This window comes from Cetorhinus maximus, unplaced genomic scaffold (assembly GCF_964194155.1).
Source record: "Cetorhinus maximus unplaced genomic scaffold, sCetMax3.hap1.1 HAP1_SCAFFOLD_481, whole genome shotgun sequence".
Classification (NCBI taxonomy): Eukaryota; Metazoa; Chordata; class Chondrichthyes; order Lamniformes; family Cetorhinidae; genus Cetorhinus; species Cetorhinus maximus.
In genome coordinates, this window is record NW_027596423.1 from 190,344 (window position 1) to 210,586 (window position 20,243).

The window sequence follows — 20,243 nt, forward strand, 5'->3', positions numbered from 1 at the left end:
AATAGCCAGCATCTCCCTAGTCTTAGTAGCACCACTAGGAGCAGTGGGCACTACTAGGATTGCATCCAGTCCCCCGAGAAGATCATCACTGAAGCCAAATGGAGAGGCAAGTTGAGGTGATTTTGTGCAGGAGAAGGATAGGAGGACCTGGCAGCGGGGGCGAGTGGTATAGGGGGTGGAGTTCACAGGCCAGGGGGGAGGGGAAACACAAGAGGGGGCCAAAATTTGGGGGTGGACCTCTGTTCCCAGTGGATTATAAAGGTATTTACTTCACCCCCTTTTCCCACCAGAAGCCTGAGGAGTGGAACCTGGAGGAATTCAAACCTGGTTCCCCCTTCAGCCACTGCATGGAAAATTGGCTATTAATTGGTCACATGAAGGCCTTAATTGGCCCAAGGGTGGATAGTCGAGAGAGGACTGTGGTGTAGTGGTAATGTCAACGGATTAGTAACCCAGAGGCCCAGGCTAATTCTCTTGGGGCGTTGGTTAGAATCCTCCCATGGTAGCTGGTGGAATTTAAATTCAGTTAATAAATCTGGAATTTAAAAATTGGTCTGGGTAACGATGACCATGAAGCCATTGTCGATTGTCATAAAAGCCCATCTGGTTCACTAACATTCTTTTGGGAAGGAAATCTGCCGTCCTTACCTGGCCTGGCCCACGTGTGACTCCAGACCCACAGCAATGTGGTTGACTTCCCTCTGAAATGGCCTAGCAAGACACTCAGTTGTTACAAGGTCTACAAAAAGGTATTGGGAGATCACCCAGAATTGACCTAGGCACCAGAAATGACAGTCAGCTCTGCAAAGCTTCTTAATTATTTCTTGTGTCATGAGCGTAACTAGCTGGACCAGCATTTTTATTGCCCATCCCTGATTGCCCTTGAGAAGGTGGTGGTGAGCTGCCTCCTTGAACTGTGCAGTCCCTGTGGTATAGGTACACCCACAGTGCTGTTAGGAAGGGAGTTCCAGGAATTTGACCCAGTGATAGTGAAGGAACAGTGATACATTTCCAAGTCAAGATGGTGAGTGGCTTGGAGGGGAACTTCCAGGTGGTGGTGTTCCCATGTATCTGCTGCCCTTGTCCTTCTAAATGGTAGCGGCCATGTGTTTGGAAGATGCTCTCTAAGGAGCCTTGATGAGTTGCTGCAGTGCACCCTGTAAATGGTACACACGGCTGCTACTGTTCGTTGGTAATGGAGGGAGTGGATGTTTTTGCTGTTGAACGGGGTGCTAATCATTTCCTTCTTAATAACATCTGGGGGCTTGTGCTAAAATTAGGAGTGCTGTTCCACAGACCAGTCAAGCAACAACCAGCAGCACAGTCATACTCATGGAATCATACATTACAGACAATGTCCCAGACACCTTCATTGCCATCCCTCGGCATGCCCTGTCCCACCAACAGGACAGACCAACCAAAGGTGGTGGCACAGTGGTATACAGTTGGGCAATGGGAAGAAATGTGGAGGATATGGAGACAAGACAGCCCTATGTCCTGTAAGGAGAGGAATTTCCTGTAGACAGTGAACTCAGGGACAAAATTGCTGTACAGGATTCAAAGCTTCAGAAGTGCTAAAGATTCTGCTTCAGCTTCTGTGCTGACCTCCAGGTCAGGAGGGAAGAGGCTTCCGGCTGGGACTGAAGTATGGGTGACAATGGACTCTCACCCTGGGAAGGTCCCAGCTCTCTAACAGTGTGATCCTCTATGGACTCTGACCTGGTCTCAGGAAAGGCATTCTCTGTGGAAGACTGTTCATGGACAACAGGAGATAAAGTAAACAAAATATTGGGAGATTCAGTGGAACTAAGATTGGAATGCTGCTCAGCCACTAGAAACACAGCTGAATTCTCTAAAAAGTCAACAGAGACTTCATATGGTGCATCTATCATCTGGAAAGGTGAATCATCCTCTAGGACCTCAACCTCCAACAGATCACTCAGCACTGTGAGGAATTCTTCTTCATCACTTTCTTCTAGGAAGAGCCTAATCAGGCCCAACAGGTCTTTATGGGGATGGTCACTGTCTGCTGCAGTGCCTTGTGTATCCTCCCCTTCTGACTTTACTTCATGAAGAACTGAGAGATTCATAACTTCAATCCGCCCGGGATCTAGTGGAAGGTGTCTCTGTGAAAGAACGGAGCTTGCTGCTGATTTTATAAACTTCCTCAGCTTCTGAGCACTGAATTGCCACTGGTTCTAAATAAAAGATTGAAGCTTGCTGAATGAAAGACAGTGAATCAATCAAATGGCAGGCCATCTGGTTTTTCTAGAATGCCTAGAGATAGGTCAACATTGCCACTCAATAAAGATGTATGTTGATTATGAAGAACATAGAGAGAGTCAACAATTTGTTGCCCTTTGTAGCTGAGAGGAGCAATAATCCTGCCTTTAATTTTGGGGCCTTTGCCACATGGAAATTGTAACTTGAAGTCTGATGGATGAAGGGAAATTGGCGGAAGCAGTCAGGGGGTCATCTGCTAAAATGTTAACAGCAGCTCCAGTATCAATTTTAAAGGTAATATCAAGGCTTTTAACTTGTACCATAACTGACCAATGGTCTGGATTAAGACTATCAACATCCCCTAGGAACTCTATGGGCAGGGTTTTTCAGTCGCGTGCGGGGGCAGGTCAGACATGCGCTGAGCTGCGATGTTTCATTCGGCAAGCGTGGGCAGGAGTCAGCTGCGTGCCCGCCGATATGTGAACAGCCTATTAAGAATATTAAGAAAGTAATTGAAGTGACCGGTAACGCTGCCCACCCAACCTTAAGGTTGGCGGGAAGGCAAAAATCCCAAGCAGCCTTTGGGTTTTTTAGGAAACCTCATCCACGAGCGGGATGAAGTTTCCTAAAGCTTTTGCTAAATATATTTAAACATTTATAAATGTAAAAACACGTCTCATGTCACATGACAGTTACATGAAGGGACATGTTTAAATACATTTTGAAACCTTTTGTTTAATAATTTCAAAAGTTCTTCAATCTCCCTGAGGCAGCTCCGTGCATGCATGAAAGACCGCTGGCCCCGAATCTCCCGCCCGCACAGGTAGTGCTGAGTGCTACTGCTTGCGTCTTATGTTGGGCGGGCCTCATTTGGCTCACCCACATAAAATGGCGGCGCGGAGCCGATTGAGGGCGGCGATCAGATCCGTGACCACCCTAGCCTGCTCCCGCTGAGCCTGCCGACCCGCGGAAAAATTCAGGCCGATAATTCTGTCTGTATTTTGATTTTCCACTTCTTGGATAAAGTGTGTTTCATAAATATTTGCTTGCCTCCCACGTCAATTCAGGTTGTCGCATTTACAAAAATGCTTGAAATGTCCAGTTTTGCTGCATTGGAAGCATTCCACACACTCTGCTGGGCAGTTGGAGCCTACACTGGGTTTTCACACCACAATCCAAGGATCTCAAAATGGACAGAAGCAAAGCACTGATACAATGGCACCCACACCCTCTTTAGCATCATTATAGAACACAACCATTCGTTGCGTAAGGCAACATTTTGCAGTCCCTGACAAAGTAACGGGAATGTTACAGTAATTATCAGAACGGTAACTTAGAGCATTCGAGTGGCTGCATGAGAGATTTAATAAAATGGAACCTGGGTTGAGGGATTTGAGTTAGGTGGAGAGACTGGAGTTGCTGTGGTTATTCTCCTTGCAGCAGAGAAGTTTAAGGGGAGATTTAATTGAGGTGTTCATATCTATGAAGGATTCTGATCAAGTAGATAGGGAAAAACTGGTTCCACTGCAGAAGGGTTGGTAATCAGAGGTCACAGATTTAAGATACTTGTCAAAAGAGCCAGAGGGGAGATGAGAAGAGTTGATTCACATAGTGAGTTGTTTGATCTAGAATGCACTGCCTGAAAGTATGTGGAAGCAGATTCAATATTCATTTTCAAAAATGATTAGGATAAATACTTGAAAAGTAATAAAGAAAACAGGACCACAGGGGGAAGAGCAGGGGAGTGAGACTTATTGGATAGATTGTTCAAAGGACCAGCACAGGCCTGAGAGACCAAATGGCCTCCCCCTGTTCTATACGTTATGCTTTTAGTTCCTTCTGCCAAATAATACAAACTTACACTGTAACCGTTGACTTTTATTGATATTTTAAATTGTTTGAATTATATTTGTGAGCATAGAAACTGCCTGCGTTACTGCTAAGAAATGAATGTGTGACTGATGTAACAGACAGTTAGTATTGCTTATTTTCAACTGCATCTTCAACTAGTGAATGTCTCATTTCATTAACCATTAGAAATCTTTTCACATCACTCTCTCTATTCTATCTATCTGTATTCTTTCATTTCAGTGCATGTGACCTGGCAGTGGGTTGTGTCCAGGTGTGGGTGAAGCACTGACAGTACAGAATCTCCCCTGAAACTCACTACTGCTTCTCGCTATATGGCTTGGCCACCCTCGGCCATTGGTAAAATACAAGTGGGGGTGGGAAGAGGCCCTTAAGTGACCATTAATTGGCCACTTGTGGACCTTAATTAGCCCAAGGGGACAGACTGCCCAACACCTACCCTGCTGCTGGTAAAATCACAATGGAGGCAAGTAGACAATGGGCGTGGCACTGGCTCCTTACCGCCAGTGGATTTTCAGCTCCTGGAGGGAGGTGGGATAGGGGAGGGGCATTGAAAAATCCCAGCCAATGTTTCAGGCCGATGACCTTTCATCAGAATTACCTTTTTGTTAAATTTTACCACGTACAGTAACATGGGGCCAGATAAAACCCTCCTAAAGATCTGAAACTTCTCAAATATCCCTGAAACCATGTGTAACATTTGTGTATTTATGTCATTTTTAGAGATCAAATGGCCCAGTCTACTCTCGCCAAGCTTTTCACTGTTCAGGAGAGCAGGAACCTGCAATCTATGTGTAACATGGGGGAATTGGAAGCAGTGATTCTTCAGATAAAGAGTAAGTCAGACAATTTAGACAATGTGCAGCTTAACATTGCCGTGCTGGGTGATGTGGGCTCAGGGAAATCCACCTTCATCAACGCTATGAGAGGTCTTTGGAGCAGTGATCTCGGAGCTGCTCCAACTGGGAATGAAGAAACCTGGATGGAGCCAACCAAGTATCCCTGTCAGGATCTGCCTAATGTTCAACTCTGGGATCTTCCAGGAACAAATTCCTTTGGTTTTGAATTAAATAATTACCTAAAGAAGGTGAAGTTTGAAAGCTTTGACTTTTTCATCATCGTGTCCCAGGCCCGATTCAGAGAGAACGATGCAGAGATTGCAAAAAAGATTCAAGGACAGGGCAAAGAATTCTACTATGTCCAATCCAAAATAGACAATGATGCTCATTCACTGAAGAAGCAAGGTGCTGATCTTAATGAAGGGTGGAGGACAATCCGCAGGGACTGTATCAGTAACTTCCAAACTGTTGGGGTTACACCACCAGACATTTTTCTCATCTCTAGTTTTGACCTGGAGGAATATGACTTCCTGAGATTAAAGTCTACCCTCGCCAGGGATCTCCCAAGCATTAAATCAAATGTTCTCTCGCTCTCAATCCCAAAGATTATGCTGGATGTTACAGAACCCAAAAAAAGAATGTTGATGAAGAAAGTCTGGTTATTGGCTATTCTGGCTGGAGGAGTGGGTGCAGTGCCAGTGTCAGTACCAGTGTCAGTGCCAGTGCCAGTGTTGTCTGTCATTACCATCATTGGGTTGACAGTTGCTGGTCGGATCTACCTCCAGAAACAGCTGGAACTCAGTGACAAGCTTCTGCAAAGCCTGGCCAGCAAAGTCGCTAAACCCAGTTCAGTTCTGAAAGCTGAAATGAATCATCGATTGCCAAGGAAGATGCCACTAGTAGTTACCAGTGTACTGTTAGGAATCACCATCATCACCTGCATGATGACTGGGATCAAGTGCCGCTTCAGTCCAGTGACCTTCTCTATCTTTGGGGCCGTGTCGTCCTTTGCTCTTACCTACAAGTTACTGAAGGATTCACTGAAAGACCGTTTGGAAACTGTACAGCGGCTGGTGAAGAGTGCACTGAGCAGAGACTGACATGATTCCCCGCACATTACACCAATTAACATTACTCCTCAGTTTGTAGAGACTGTAGTGATGTTTAATCTAGAATATGACAGATTAACCTGATCAGGTCAGGGGTCAAATTCATTTTCTATTCTGGGCCTAATCCAATATCGTGGTGTTTGTTATTATCAAACTTTATTAAAATAGAAATGGATGACGATAAACTGTATGGATATTTGCTTGCATTTAGATTTAATTTACTGTTTCTGCTGTCACTGATACCTGGCACCTCTTAGCTTGAACCATTGCATCAACATTTGGAGCGAATGTTTGGACGGAGGTTGGTCTTGGATAAAAACATGAGGATCACATGTCACTATTGAACTTTGTACCTCAATCACTGACCCTGGAAGTGAATCCCAGAGCTTCACAACCCCCTGTGTAAAGAGGTTCCTACTGACCAATATTCTAAGACTCTTACACTCAATTTAGTTTTGATGGCTCTTTGCCTTTGATTCCTCACTCCTTGAAAGCAGCCTGATTTTTTTTATCCATTTACAGGATGTGGGCATTGCTGGCTAGGACAAAAAGGTAATTCTGATGAAAGATCATCCTTACTGGACAGGCAAACACTTGTATTGTTTGATTTTTTGTACTACTGATCTGTTATGCAACCATTGCTGCTATATTAATGACTGCCAAAAGCAGATAACACACTCTGCTGTACACACTTTGTAAGCATTATCTCTGAGTCCTCCACATTGGGGAGTAAAACTGTAAAAAGTGGGGAAAGAGTCCTTCCTTCCCACAGCAATCTGTGTTTTACTCTGTAACCCAGTGCTTTCCAAACCTTTCCCACTTTGACCCTATTTTGAGGCATCAAAATGGTCATGACCCATCAGAGAGAGTTTGGGAGGAGGGGGCAGGGGAAGAGAGACCTGTGGGAGCAGGAGCAAGAAGACGTGAGAGAGCGGAGGGAGGGTGTGTTTAAACGTCAGGGATTTTTAAAAACCTGCCTTTTCACTGGTTTTTTTGGAGCAAGAATCAGGCCTCGAAGATCTGTCCATTAGGCCACACCTGATATTGAAAAAAAATTATGATTTAAAGGGTCTGCGCAGCTGTAAATAGTCAGAGCTGCATGGCAGCCATTGCTGCCTCACAATCCCAGAATCTCGCCTCTGTAAAAATGTTGTATATTTCAATGAGATCACCTCTCGCTCTTCTAAACTCTAGAGAATGCAGTACCTGTCTCCTCAATCCCTCCTCACAGAACAAACCCATGACCCCAGGAATCAGTCTGGTGAACCTTTATTGCACTTTCTCTCTGGCAAGTATACCCTTCCTTAGGTAAAGGAGACCAAAACTGTACACAATTCTCCAGGTGCAGTCTCACCAAGGCTCAATATAATTGCAGTGAGTAATTTTTACTACTGTACTCAAATTCTCTTGCAATAAAGGCCAACGTACCATTTGCCTTCCTAATTGCTCTCTGCACTTGCTTGCATGTTAGCTTTCAGTGACTAATGAACAAGAACATCCAGGTGCATTTGGACAATACAGTAATATAAAGGGTTAATAGCTATTATGCTAATAGCTAATATACATCATCAGTGATGTCAGAATGTGTATCATGTTAGGTAAAACATATTGTGTGGAATTCATAGGTAATTAGGACATTATACTTGAGAATTGAGAAAATGGTTACATGCTAACAGATAGCCATTTTACCCAAAAGCCTTTTCGCACACATATATGAATAGCACTGAACTTAGTTAAATTCAGAGCTGTTTTTAATTAAAGACAAACAACATTATTCTATGTTGCCAAGATCCACTGGAATTCTAGAGCTCTTGCCTTTTTTTGGAAATAGGTAGTGATAAGGATTATCCTTTCACAATTTAAATGCTTTATTTATTACCAAAGGTATTTTTAAAAAGGTGATAATACACATTGATGGTAGTTCAGTCTGGGATTTAACATTGTCACCTATCAAGAAGGCATTCTTAAAATTTAGCTCAGCGTATCATGAAAGACGAGTGGCTTCTGAAATTCAGAATTGAAGATTATCAGACGCCTCGTGCAAAGACAGATGCTGTAAGAAAGTAGCTTTTACTGAGCTGGAAAATAAATTTAAGTTTAAAATCACCTTATAAAAATCTAGAAGTGAAACTAATTGGGATTGATAGTAAAATATATTACCAGATATTGACCAGATACACGCACACAATGTTCATATAATAAGGCCATCCTCAACAATTAAATAATAGTGAATGATAAGGATAATCAAAAGCGAGGATTTTAATCAAGGAGGCAGCACCCATAGCTGCTAGAGATCATGAAATTTAGCTCAGAGGGTGTTGCCGGAGGTCACCGGTAACGGTTGTTGGCTTAGTACAAAGAGGAGAAGAATCAATTCTCTCTTAACTCTAAATTCACTTTATTCACGACGTTAGATCATCTACATATAGCTTATACATCTGGTTAAATATAGACATGCAGTTTACAGTAGGTTATACAGTTTTATACCCAAAACTAGGATCTAAACGCACATCCACTAGGTTTCTCTGACACTCCCTGAGTGGTCACAGAATATAAAAGCTAATATCCGAAAAGGAGATCTGACGCTGGCCAGGTGTTCCGTTCTCTCTCTCTTTCGTCTCTACGTTGCTGACGTAGGTTCTTCCGCTTCTGCGATGGTTGGTCTCCGGAGTCTCGCTGGGTCCACGCCTGAAATTCTCCATTCTTATACTGAATCTTATCTCTTCAAGCTGTGCTGTCTCTCTCCCGTTGGGTTAGGCTTGCTTGCCTAGTCTGTGGCATCTTCTCATTGGCTTTGTCCCAAGGACTTAGGTAGCATTACCTCATTATTCCTTTCCTAAATAAGGACTTGTGTCTTATCTCATTCCCTTTGTTTTTCAAGAAACGCAGCTACTTCAAACTGGTTCCAGCCAGCTCAGGCCAGTGACTGGACTCAGGTTACTTCAGGTCAAAAGTTGCTTTTGCCTGTGTCAGCAGTTCGGCTGCAGCCCCTGGCCAACAAGGGGAATAAAGATACGAGTTTTTCTCAATAAATCAGTAATATTGATGAAGGGTTTAAGAAGGGAACATTAAACCAATGCATCTCAGGCTGTTGAAGAGCTGGACAGTTTAAAACTAACAGTTTTTTCATGTCCTGCTGTTCAGACAGCTGAAACAACTCGGGGGTTTAAGGTAATACTTTGCTTTAAATATTTGATGGATATTCTGAAAATAATCTTTAGTCTGTAGCATTATTTTTAAAGTGTCCTTTACTGGGTTCTATATTATAACTAAGACTATGTTTCCCATCTTTCTATAATCTTTACCGTTGCAATGTACTTATCCACTTTAAAGTACACTGCATGTTAAATGATTCTTTAATAAACTTGTAAATAAGTTAGTAAAATATGACAATTCACTTAGTTTTCTGTATGCAGCTGAAGAACCCCCTGTCTGTATTCTCCTAAAGTGGGGAGATACAGTTTTTTGAAGAGAGACCAGCCCCCCAGTCCTGATAATATCAGAGTAATTTCCTTCATTCTTTCATGGGATGTGAGTGTCACTGGCAAGTCCAGCATTTGTTGCCCATCCCTAATTGCCCTTAAACTGAGTGGCTTGCTAGGCCATTTCAGAGGGCAGTTAAGAATCAATCACATTGCTGTGGGTCTGGAGTCACATGTAGACCAGACTGGGTAAGGACAGCAGATTTCCTTCCCTAAAGGACATTAGTGAACCAGATGTGTTTTTACAACAATTGATGATAGTTGTTATGGTCACCATTACTGAGACTAGCTTTCAATTCCAGACGCCGTGGTGATAATCTAGCTGATAATTATTTGAAAGGCTATCTGGAAGAAGGTAACATCTCTTGATGATGATTATCTTCCTTGAGGGAAAAGTGCTTGCTCAGACCCAAAAACAAGCGTCTGTGGGAAGTGGCCATTTTGAACTCATGTGCGGGTGATTATTGAGGGAGTGCTCCTGATCAGTGGTTGCTGCCCCAGGGAAGGGTTTAAGGTAAGAATTCACTTCCGTCACTGGAACTCAGAGATGATTCTGGAAGGAACATCTTACTTATCTATATAGTTGTATATAGTTAATAAATGTTTGAAAGTTCCTGGAGGCCTTGGGTGGAATTTTCTGTGTCCGTTGACATCGGGCAGCATGAGGGGGTGAGCGGACAATATACCGGGAAGGCCAAAAAACGTTCACTCCAACCGTCAATGGCGCCGCATGTTGAGAACGCCATTGTAATATCATTGCATATCATTATCAGCCCAGCTCGTTGGAATTATCCCCCAAAACTGGATCATCCGAGGACACCAACGTGTTTCACAACAGCATTTATAAGGCTGCACTTCGAGGGGAGCTCAGAAGTGAATGCACAGCAACGTTGTGCAGTGTCCGGGTGGGGGTGGGGGTGGGGTGTTGCAGCAAGGGCTGCACTGCGGTTGAGGCGAGCTGGGGTGAGTGGGAAATGGTTGCACTGCGGTTGACGGTTGTGCACAAGCACGTGTGGCGTGAGGGGGAGGGAAGCAGCCGTGCATTAGGGAAACCTTGTATAAAGTTACCATCCCTCTGCAGCTAAAACAGTTCAGGTGCAGCCACATTAACACGCTTGGAGATGGGCCTCCAGCTTATCTGCCCACTCCAGCAAAGCAGAAGCCTGAAAGTGCCACCAAATGCTCCAGGGCTTTTCATCCCTTGGCCACAGATGCAAACAGATGGACATTTTAGTGGACTGCAAAACAGTTGGACTACTGCTTACATTGTACAATCTCCTTGCTAAAGCTGGCCATGGGGCAGTCACTGATGGAAGCGCTCATAGCCCCTCGCAATGTCATCATTCCGGTTTGGGCCAGTCTCCCCCATGGTTCAAGCTAACAGTGCAGCCTTGCAGTGTGGGTTAGGAGAATGCCTGTGCCTGAGCTGAGAGCACAGCATGCAGTCCAGTGGGCAAAGCTGCCGCCAATCGGTCAGGTGGAGTAGGGCGGAGGGGGTGGGGTTTCAGGTAGCCATGCAGCGCATTAAACTCTGGCCAGCACTCTCTGGGATACATTAAGGAGGCCAACTTGTTACTCACAATAAGTGCTGATCGTGGAAGAATGAGACCAAAGCTGGTCTTTTGGTTACAAAACAAATAAACTAAACTAACAAAGTCAGCGACAAAGTAAAAGGCAGCCCCTTAAAGGGAAACCACAAAAACCAAAGGCTAAATTTTAAGGAAACTTACAAACATCAAATTAAAATGTGATTAAAGGGGTCAGTAAAGTACCCCAGTCCCCATGGTGCCCACTGAGCACGGAAAGCCTCGATGGTGCCAGCAGACACCGCATGTTCTCTCTCTTGGGACACCAGACTGCGAATGTTGCTGCAGGAGAGAGGCAGGCAGCTGAGCTGGACAACCCCTTCGATTGCCTGTTGGCTGGACCTGTTGATTGCTAACTTGGCCAGTCCTAGGAGCAGATTGCAAGGAGGTCCCCCTCCGTCCCAGCCCCCTTTGCACCGGCTGCCCGTGGATCGGGAGCGAGGGGCTGAAATGCAAACAAAACAAAAGCAAAAGGCTTTTCAAACAACTGAAAAAGGGGTGCAGCCCACAACAACTTACATATATGTGGTCCACGGACTCCACAAGGCCACACTTGAGAGTCAGTGAACCGACACCTCCTACCGTTGAATGGATCCGTTACATGCAGCACCCTCCACCCTAGGTCCCCGATAGTAAGGGATAGGACTCCCGTGTAGAGAGCTCTCCACTGGGGGCCTCTACTGCAGCAAGACACGCCAGGGTGTTTCTGGGCTGTGGGTGAGGGCGAGGAAGTGAAGAGTTTGAAGCAGCAACCCACACAGGAAACGCCTCCACACCGAGTGAAAGGGCACGATGGGCATTTCCATGAGGGGACTCAGGTTGAGAGACTCAGGCTCCTGAGGGAGGGTTCGGGGTTTGGGGCCAATGTGGAATTCCAACCGAGCAGGGGTTTGTTGGGGTGGGAGCCCACTCCACACCTGCCCCTCCTCGAGGCCCAGTTTGGTGTCGGGGCCGAGCATGACTGTTCCAAGGTAATGGTTGGCATTGGCCATGAACTGGACATCCACCGAAACACAACGCGCCAACTTCTGTGGAATCATCCAGCCCACTCCTCCTCCACCCAGCACGGCCCTGATCCTGGTCACCCCAGCAGCCACAGCCCTCCCCTCCACCAGCCACCTGAAATGGTGCAGGTACGGATTCCTGAGCAGTGGATCTCTGATGATAGACGCTGCTCCTGATGGTGGAGAGCTGCAGTGCGAGACGACCATGTTCCAGACTTTGATCAGGTCCTGGTAGAAGACAGGCAACACCTGCAAGGAGCCATGAAGCCACTAAGGTCTACAAACAGGAGCTGCACGTCATTTCAGCCTGTGCACCTGGCAGAAGAAATACGTTGCCAGGGCACACCATCTAGGAGGGGGCTCTACATAAAGATACCCATAGTCCCTACCTTCAGGAGGGTGATGACGACATGCACTGGGGACATTCCATAAATCCTCACATAGCTAATGTGAATGTCTGACTCCTGTTTGGCTGATGGCAGGTCGCTTGCACTCTGTGAACAGGCTCATATCATGGAGATGCAGCAGGGAAACTTTAACTTCCCCTGATCCTTTGACATCCTTCATGAGCTGAACCCTTCAAGACCACACTGTCACCGGACACACATGCTGATGAGATGGTGGGGCAGCTGCACCCCAACGGTGCTGAGAGCTCACACAGAGAATGATGGAACTCTGTGCCGCTGGCCCAGGCCCAGGACATTCTGGCAGTAATGATAAGACCCATCGAGGTACAGGCATGACTGATGTATCCAGTGACAGGGACGGCGCACCATCAGAGTGCTGGGAAGGTTGCACAAAGCCACAGGGAAGAGCCCCTGGACTGAGGTTTAGCTTGTGTTGGGGCCAGGGTTTCACATCTGAGTGACATGAACACTGCTCATCAGAACAAGGAGCCAGAGGCAAGGAGACATTCTTGGGAGTTTATTTACAACAGTGAGCATTATATACAAGTATTTATCGGAACAAGCTGTGGTGCTGAAGAAGAAGCAAGATGCACAGATATCACTCAGCAGAGGTGGCATTACTGATAATACAGTGAGAGGAAATACCAAAAAAAATCAGCAACAAAAAAGATGAGTCTCATTTTGTTTTCTCCCTCCTTCCTTGCCAGTCTGATATTTCTGCACAAATATTTAGCATTTTCGTAATATTCTGTGTTGTTGAAAACAGGGACAAGCTGTCGAAACTTTTTGTCTTGCACTCATCAGGACAGATTCGGGCGAACTGTAAAGGAAGCAACAATTTATAGTGCATGAGAAGAGAGTAATGATTGGTTGACAAGTGGATGCTGATAGGTAAAGGCGTTGCCAGGGAGAATGCATCAGGGAACAATTAACTGCCAAGCTTTTTCCAATTTAAACTCAAACCTGGCAGGTCCACCCTGTTTGGCCAAGGCATTGCCATGGGGAATGAACCAGGGAATGGCAGTCCACCAAACATTTGTTCAGTTGAAAAAGTTACAATGCATGGACATGCTCCCTTTATCTACAAAGTACAGAGCTCTGTGTTCAAATATATGTAGCTTCTAGCACATGTAAATGAGCCACACATTGACCTCATCTGTTAATCATAAATTGGTTGACAGTCTAATCCTTAGCATAATCAGGATTATTTAGCAAGTGTTGTCCAATTGCAGAATCATATCTAATGTTGTACACTATGGGCAGAATCACCCGGTCCCATTGGCAGCGAGCGTCATGGTGGCAGGGTGGGAGGGAACAATATGGCGAGAAGCCAAAAATGAGTTTCACACCGTCATGAAACCAGTTTGCAATTGTCCGCTCCATTCATCAATGGCGGGCTGTTTTTCCCTCCAAGCACTTCGGGAACCTAATTTCAATCCTTTAGCATCTCATTATAAGCCCTTCTCACCAGAATTATCCCCCCATGTCACATTTACCACCCACGTCGGGATGACTTCAGAACGATCATGCTTTGCGAACTGAACCTCAAGGGGAACTCAGAGGTGAGTGCGCACAACCTTACGCAATGTTCATGACATCAAGGAGGAGGCGCTGCACATTCGGTGGAGGTCCACAGGCAAGTTGCTTTTTCCTGGCTGGCTTTCAGTGTGGTGCTGGGGCAGGAGCTCCAGTACTGATCGGGCCAGGGAGCGGGGGTTGGCAGGGGGTACGGGTTATGCAAGGGAGCACAGGCTGAAGGAAGCACACAAGCATATGCTGGGGAGGGGAGGGTGGGTGGAGAGTGAGGTTAGTGGCCACACACTTGAAAAAGCTTCTCAAAAGTGAGCACTCTTCTGTTTTTGAGACTGCTCAGCAGCAGCTACATTGAGCACAGCTCATCACAATAAGGAGTCATACAGAATCACAGAATCACACAGTGCAGAAGAAGCCCTTCGGCCCATTGAGTCTGAACCGACATGTGAGAAACACCTGACCAAACTACCTGATCCCATTTACCAGCACTTGGTCCATAGCCTTGAATGTTATGACGTGCCAAGTGTTCATCCAGGTTCTTTTTAAGAGATGTCTGGGAACCCGCCTCCACCACCCTCCCAGGCAGCGCTTTCCAGACCGTCACCACCCTCTGGGTAAGAAAGTTTTTGCTCACATCCCCCCTAAACATCCTGCCCCTCACCTTGAACTTGTGTCCCCTCATGACTGCCCCTTCAACTAAGGGGAACAGCTGCTTCCTATCCATCCTGTCCATGCCCCTCATAATCTTGTACACCTCGATCAGGTCGCCCCTCAGTCTTCTCTGCTCCAACGAAAACAACCCAAGTCTATCCAACCTCTCTTCATAACTTAAATGTTTCATCCCAGGCAATATCCTGGTGAATCTCCTCTGCACTCCCTCCAGTGCAATCACATCCTTCCTATAATATGGTGACCAGAACTGCACACAGTGCTCCAGCTGTGGTGTCACCAAGGTCCTATTCAACCCCAACATGAACTCCCTACTTCTGTAATCTATGCCTCGACTGATAAAGGCAAGTGTCCCATATGCTTTTTTCACCACCCCACTAACCTGCTCCTCCACCTTCAGAGGTCTATGGACACACACGCCAAGGTCCCTTTGTTCCTCAGAACTTCCTAGTGTCATGCCGTTCATTGAATACTTCCTTGTCAAATTACTCCTTCCAAAGTGTATCAACTCACACTTTTCAGGGTTAAATTCCATCTGCCACTTATCTGCCCATTTGACCATCCCATCTATATTCTCCTGTAGCCCAAGACACTCAGCTTCACTGTTAAACACCCGGCCAATCTTTGTGCCATCCACAAACTTACTAATATTACCTCCCACATAGTCATCTATGTCATTTATATAAATGATGAATAATAGGGGACCCAGCACAGATCCCTGTGGTATGCCACTGGACACGGGCTTCCAGTCACTAAAGTATCCTTCTGTTATCACCCTCTGTCTCCTACAACTAAGCCAATTTTGAATCCACCTTATCAAATTACCCTGTATCCCATGTGCATTTGCCTTCTTTATAAGTCTCCCATGTGGGACCTTGTCAAAGGCTTTGCTGAAATCCAAATAAACTACATCAACTGCACTACCCTCATCAACACACCTGGTCACCTCCTCAAAAAATTCAATCAAATTTGTTAGGCATGACCTCCCTCTGACAAAGCCATACTGACTATCCCTGATCAAACCTTGCCTCTCCAAGCGGAGATAGATTCTCTCCTTCAGAATTTTCTCCAATAGTTCCCCTACCACTGACGTGAGACTCACTGGTCTGTAGTTCCCTAGCTTATCTCTACAACCCTTCTTAAATAGCAGAACCACATTAGCTGTTCCTCAGTCCTCTGGCACCTCTGCCGTGGCCAGAGAGGGATTAAAAATGTGGGTCAGAGCCCCTGCAATCCCCTCCCTTGCCTCCCTCAGCAGTCTGGTACGCAAATCATCCAGACCTGGAGATTTGTCCACTTTTAAGCCTGCCAATTTGCACTTCAGTCCCACGCTCCTGATCTACGGACACCGGTGCGGAAGGGGGTCGGGAAGGAGGAGGACCTCCTCGTGAACCTGCTCCTGGGCCTGGCCAGGTTGGCCATTAACAGGTCCAGGCAGCGGGCGATCGAGGGGGGAGTCCCGCCCGATTGTTTGTCCCTCTTCCGCGGCTACGTTCGGGGCTGGGTGTCCCTGGAGAGGGAGCACGCGGTGTTTGCCGGCACCATCGAGGCCTTCCGTGCCCGGTGGGCGCCGCGGGGACTGGGGTGTTTTGTTGACCCCTTTAACCACATTTTGGTTTAATGTTTGTAAGGTTCCTTTAAACTTCGTCCTTGGTTTTACAGCTGACCTGAATTAGGGGCTGTGCTTGATTTATCCCTTGTTATTGTTAATTTAGTTAATTGTTTTGACTCGAAAAGAGTTTAAGCCTGCCAACACCTCCAATACCTTGTCACTCCCTGTAACAATTTGCTCAAGAACCTTGCAGTCTCTCTCCCTGAGTTCCATACTTTCATCCTCATTTTCTTGGGTGAAGACGGATGTGAAGTATTCATTCAACACTCTACCAATGTCTACTTGCTCCAGCCATAGATTGCCCCCTTGGTCCCTAATGTGCCATCCTCTTTTCCTGGTTATCCTCTTTCAATTAATATACTTACAGAATATCTTGGAATTTTCCCTAATTTTACCAGCCAGAGCTTTCTCATACCCCCTCTTTGCTTTCTAAAGCTCCACCCTGCACTAATGCTTTCGCTGATTTGCTCCCCTTGTACCTGCTAAAAGCATCTCTTTTCCTTCTCATCATATCCTGAATACCTCTGGTCATCCATGGTTCTCTGGGCTTGTTACTCCTTCCTGAAACCCTAGAGGGAACATGTTGAGCCTGTACCTCACCATTTCCCCCACTGCTCTTCTGTAGATTTCCCCACAAGTAGCTGTTCCCAATCTACCTTGGCCAGGTCCTGCCTTAGTTTACGAAAATCATCTCTCCCCAATCCCAAAACAATTTTTTACAACTTGTCTCATTCTTTGTCCAAGGAGACATTCTTGGGAGATTACTTACAATAGTGAACGTTATGTACAAGTGATTAATGCCCATGCCCAGACTGTGCAACTCCATCTTTTTGACCTTTCTATCCCTGCCACTACGTCCTGGTGTGCCCGAGATCCACAGCGGAGGCCGAGGCAGCCTGCTGACTTCTACACCCTGTCTCTGATTACCTTGGCGGCTGTCCTCTGGTGGGCGGGCAACTGGAGGGTGCTGGCCTGCTTTTGGGTTCCTGCTGTGTGGCAGTGGCACCCTCCTTGGCCTGTGGAGCTGGAGCTGCTGGTGTCACAGGAAGAGGGGAGTCGGATGGGCTGGACACTCCTGGAGTTATCTGGATGGATTCCCCGGGGTGCACCTGCGGACCCCCCTCTCTATGGGTGCCCGAGGGCCCCTGGCTGACTCTTTGAGGAGAAGGGGAAGCTGGAGTGAGATTGAGCTGCCCCGCACCCCTCTCGCGTTGGCACTTTTGGAGGTCAACTATGGTGTGCAGGACCAATGTCCTGGACCAAGATCTCCATGCTGGTTGCCATCCTACCGGTGTTGACCTCAGTGCGTTAGCATGCCGGCACTATCACGTCAGCCTGAAGGTGGACCGACTCACCCATCATGCCTTGTAATCTGAGGAGTGCAGAGGACATCCCGTCCTGACGTTCCCGAGTTTGCCTTTGCAGCTCCAGTAACTGAGGTATGACCAAGTCCAGAGGCTCCTCATCTGACTCGGACTCAGCAGATTCCTGGCCTCCAGCAGGCCTCCGAGTGCCAAGGACCTGGGAAGTCCCTGCCGCAGCCTGCTGTGGATCAGATTGTGTGATGTGCTCACCAGGTTGCGACTCTGAGGCTACCCTAAAGCTAGGTCCTGCTGAGGTGTGGGTCACTGCGCTGGCAGAGGTTGTGGGTTAGCGCTGTGACGGGTCTTCAATGAGGGTGTCATCAGGTGTTTTTTCTGCGGTTTCTTTGGGCCTTGAGTTGAAGACGTGGGTTGTGGACCCTCTCGGCTGCTTTCCAAATGTGCCTGCAGAAGCAAGGAGAGATAATTAGTGCTTTGCAGGGGACTGCGGAACAGGGGAAGCGACTTGCAGCATGGTTGTCTGATGGATGTTGCACAGTTGGATCCTCATTTGTTTGAGCACTGCCAACCTCACCGTCAGCAGAGGACCAGTTCAGATCGTCGCCGGCCAGCTGGATGGCTCTATTTTCAATGGCAAGGATCTTTAGGTTGGCAATTGGGGGGCGGGACACATAAAATGACGCCGGATGATGTCGGGCAGAGCTTCTGAATGGCTGTCCTCTTTTGCAGGGTGTTGGCGCTGGCCATCGCTGCCACCACTTCCCATGCTGGATTGGTGACCTTGCTTGCTGGTCTTCGCCCAGAACAGGGGTAGAGGACATCATGGCGGCCTGTACTGCATCCAGTGGGCGCTCGAGGGATGCATCGCTAAATCTGGTGGCCGCATGTTTCCTCCCTTTGGCAGCCATCAGTTCCCAGCAGCTTCCTATCCTTTGAAAAGTGTTCACTCTGTGCAGGGGCAGCATTTTAATATGGCGCTCGCTTTACTGAAGGCCTGAGGTGACGGCAGGGTGGGTGAACCAGTGGCCTCTCCGCCAGCGACCCGGTGTATTTCCCGGGAATGCATAACCAATGAGGTGGGAATGGGACGATACTGCCTATCCAAGCTAATCCACCGAGTTCACACCAGCTCTTACCTGATCTAATCTGCACAAGTTGGATTTCACACTCCTTGACTACCATCAACCCACTTCAGTGAAGGAAGCTGATAATTTAAATGGCCAGCTGCCACTGTAAACCGCGCATGCATGAACCCTGGCCCGACTTAAGTCCCTTCTCGTGAAAATAGGACATGCTATATTAGGGAGTGGGGCTTAGAAATTTTGGGGGGTTTTCACCATTTTCACTGTGAAGGAGAGGCTCCCTGTCGTGGCACAAATCTGGGCCTTTTCCTTCAAAACAGAAAACGCCTTTTATTTCTTGCATCCTGATTTGCTTTATCAGTAAACATGGGAGCAACTATCTGCTTGTGATAATTTTTATCCAGTAGGGCAGTAGTTCCTGGAGGGACACTGTACAACTGTGCAAATGCTGCAGTCGTGTTTTTCTACTTCCAATATTCAGCCTCCAGGTCTTTTTTTAATGACAAAAATAAGACATTGGTTTCCTCAAACCCAACTTATCCTCTGGAATTTCTCTTTTACTGCTATGAGAAGCACGTATGTCTTCACTTTGGCAATCTTTCTCACTGGGACCAGATTTTTTCCCAATATCAAGTCTTTTATCTCTCAAATTTCTCTTTCAGTTTCCAAACTGGGGCCAATTACTAAGATATTTGTGAATCATTGATAATCAACTGCCACAACTGCTGTTTCCTTTATGTTCTTGCAGGTGGAGCCTTATTCCCAAAGGAACAGTATTTTTGAATTCTGTCACTTTACCACCTACCTCCTCCTCTCACAGATTCTCCTCTCTGTCTCCTCTTTATCTACACTTCAGGTTTTCAGCACTGCTGTTTCTCCCAGGTTATATTTCACTGTCACTAGTTGAAGGGCAGCTTTCACTTATGACGGAGGGAGAACATTAAGGGTATGCGATTGACATGGATATTTTCCTCTGTGTGAATGTATGTAGAAAGTGGTGATGAAATATGTCAGCGCAATGGAATCTGTCTGTCCCTTTAAATGAAGTATCTTGAATGATTATCCCTTGTTCTTTCACAAAGCGAGTTACCACTGTGGTTTTGAGTGAAGATGGTGTGTGTGTGTTTGCAGAGGGTATTATTTACAAAGGTGAATTCCCTGGGAACCCAGCTGCTGAGAAAGAAGGAAAATGAGAGATAAGGAGCTGAGTGAAGGATGACTGAGTGGTAGAACCAGCACAGGCACACTGGGCTGAATGACCTCTTTCTGTGCTGTATCATTCTTTGATTCTAATAGAAATAAAATACACCACACAACATTGAGGTGTGTTTCTCAGGTGAATATACTTGGGGTACAGTTTCTCAGTCTAGTCCTTTATACGGCTGTACAGAATGTTTGAGGTTCACCGGTTCTGTATCTGGTGAAAATAAACCCTAAACACACCGCTGAGAATCAGAACCTATAAAAATCTAATCTCCCTCGCAACAAGTGAGTTTGCATGGTGCT

General features: G+C 46.4%; 1 protein-coding gene across 1 annotated transcript; it reads left to right on the forward strand.

Annotated features, from left to right (window-relative positions):
* The first annotated feature begins 4,819 nt into the window (after positions 1-4,819).
* On the forward strand, positions 4,820-6,225 carry LOC144673815 (interferon-gamma-inducible GTPase 10-like). The gene has a single exon (XM_078535467.1). The coding sequence runs from the start codon at positions 4,823-4,825 to the stop codon at positions 6,029-6,031; it is 1,209 nt and encodes a 402-aa protein (XP_078391593.1). The 5' UTR covers positions 4,820-4,822; the 3' UTR covers positions 6,032-6,225.
* The last annotated feature ends 14,018 nt before the right edge of the window (positions 6,226-20,243 follow it).